A 1,153-nucleotide genomic window follows, 5' to 3' on the forward strand; every position below is an offset into this window, starting at 1 on the left:
TCTCTCTCTCTCTCTCTCTCTCTCCCTCTCCTCTCTCTCTCTCCCTCGCACTCTGTCTCTCTCTCTCTCTTTGTCTGTCTGTCTCCAGATCGCTCGCTCTCTCCCTCTCTTACTGTCTCTCCATCTCTATCACATGTTATCACGGTCTGTATGTCTCATGCTTAACCCTTTACCCTGCTCTATCTCGCTGCAGGGGTGTCTCTCTGTGTCTCTCATGATTAACCCTTTACCTCTCTCTATCTCGCTGCAGGTGTGTCTCTCTGTGTCTTTCATGATTAACCCTTTACCTCTCTCTTTCTCGCTGCAGGGGTGTCTCTGTGTCTTTCATGATTAACCCTTTACCCCTCTATATCTCGCTGCAGGGGTGTCTCTCTGTGTCTCTCATGATTAACCCTTGACCTCTCTCTATCTCTGCAGGGGTGTCTCTGTGTGTCTCTCATGATTAACCCTTTACCTCTCTCTATCTCTGCAGGGGTGTCTCTGTGTGTCTCTCATGATTAACCCTTTACCTCTCTCTATCTCTGCAAGGGTGAGGTGAAGGTGTGGCAGGTGAAACACATGTTATCACATTCTGTATGTCTCGTCATTAACCCTTTACCCCTCTCTATCTCGCTGCAAGGGTCTCTCTCTGTGTGTTCATTATCACATGTTATCACTCTCTCGTCATTAACCCTTTACCTCTCTCTATCTCTGCAGGGGTGACGTGAAGGTGTGGCAGGTGAAGCAGACGCCGATGGAGGATCTGAGGAGTGGACCACGGCAGAACATACAGTTCACGCCCGTCCAGCACTCGCTCGCCGCCGATAAACCCGTGAGTCGACCGCAGCGCCACCTACGCCACGCAGCGCAACACCGCTCGTGCAGCGCCCCCTACGCCACGCAGCGCAGCCCTGCATACACCGCTCGTGCAGCGCCACCTACGCTACGCAGCGCAGCACCGCATACACACCGCTCGTGCAGCGCCACCTACGTTGCTTCGCAGCACCACCTACATGGCTGTGCAGCGCCACCTACACTGCTTCGCAGCACCACCTACATGGCTGTGCAGCGCCACCTACATTGCTTCGCAGCGCCACCTACATGGCTGTGCAGCGCCACCTACACTGCTTCGCAGCACCACCTACATGGCTGTGCAGCGCCACCTACATTGCTT

General features: G+C 54.2%; 1 protein-coding gene across 1 annotated transcript in view; it reads left to right on the forward strand.

Annotated features, from left to right (window-relative positions):
* Positions 1-696: 696 nt before the first annotated feature.
* LOC106816350 (PDZ and LIM domain protein Zasp-like) overlaps positions 697-1,153 on the forward strand; it is a gene marked incomplete at its 5' end in the record, with an annotated part of 38,018 nt that continues 37,561 nt past the window's right edge. Inside the window, one exon of the mRNA XM_014820928.1 lies at positions 697-846. Within this exon, the coding sequence (XP_014676414.1) occupies positions 697-846 (150 nt within the window). The remainder of the gene's footprint in view (positions 847-1,153) is intronic.

This window comes from Priapulus caudatus, unplaced genomic scaffold, assembly GCF_000485595.1.
Source record: "Priapulus caudatus unplaced genomic scaffold, Priapulus_caudatus-5.0.1 Scaffold1356, whole genome shotgun sequence".
NCBI lineage: Eukaryota > Metazoa > Priapulida > Priapulimorpha > Priapulimorphida > Priapulidae > Priapulus > Priapulus caudatus.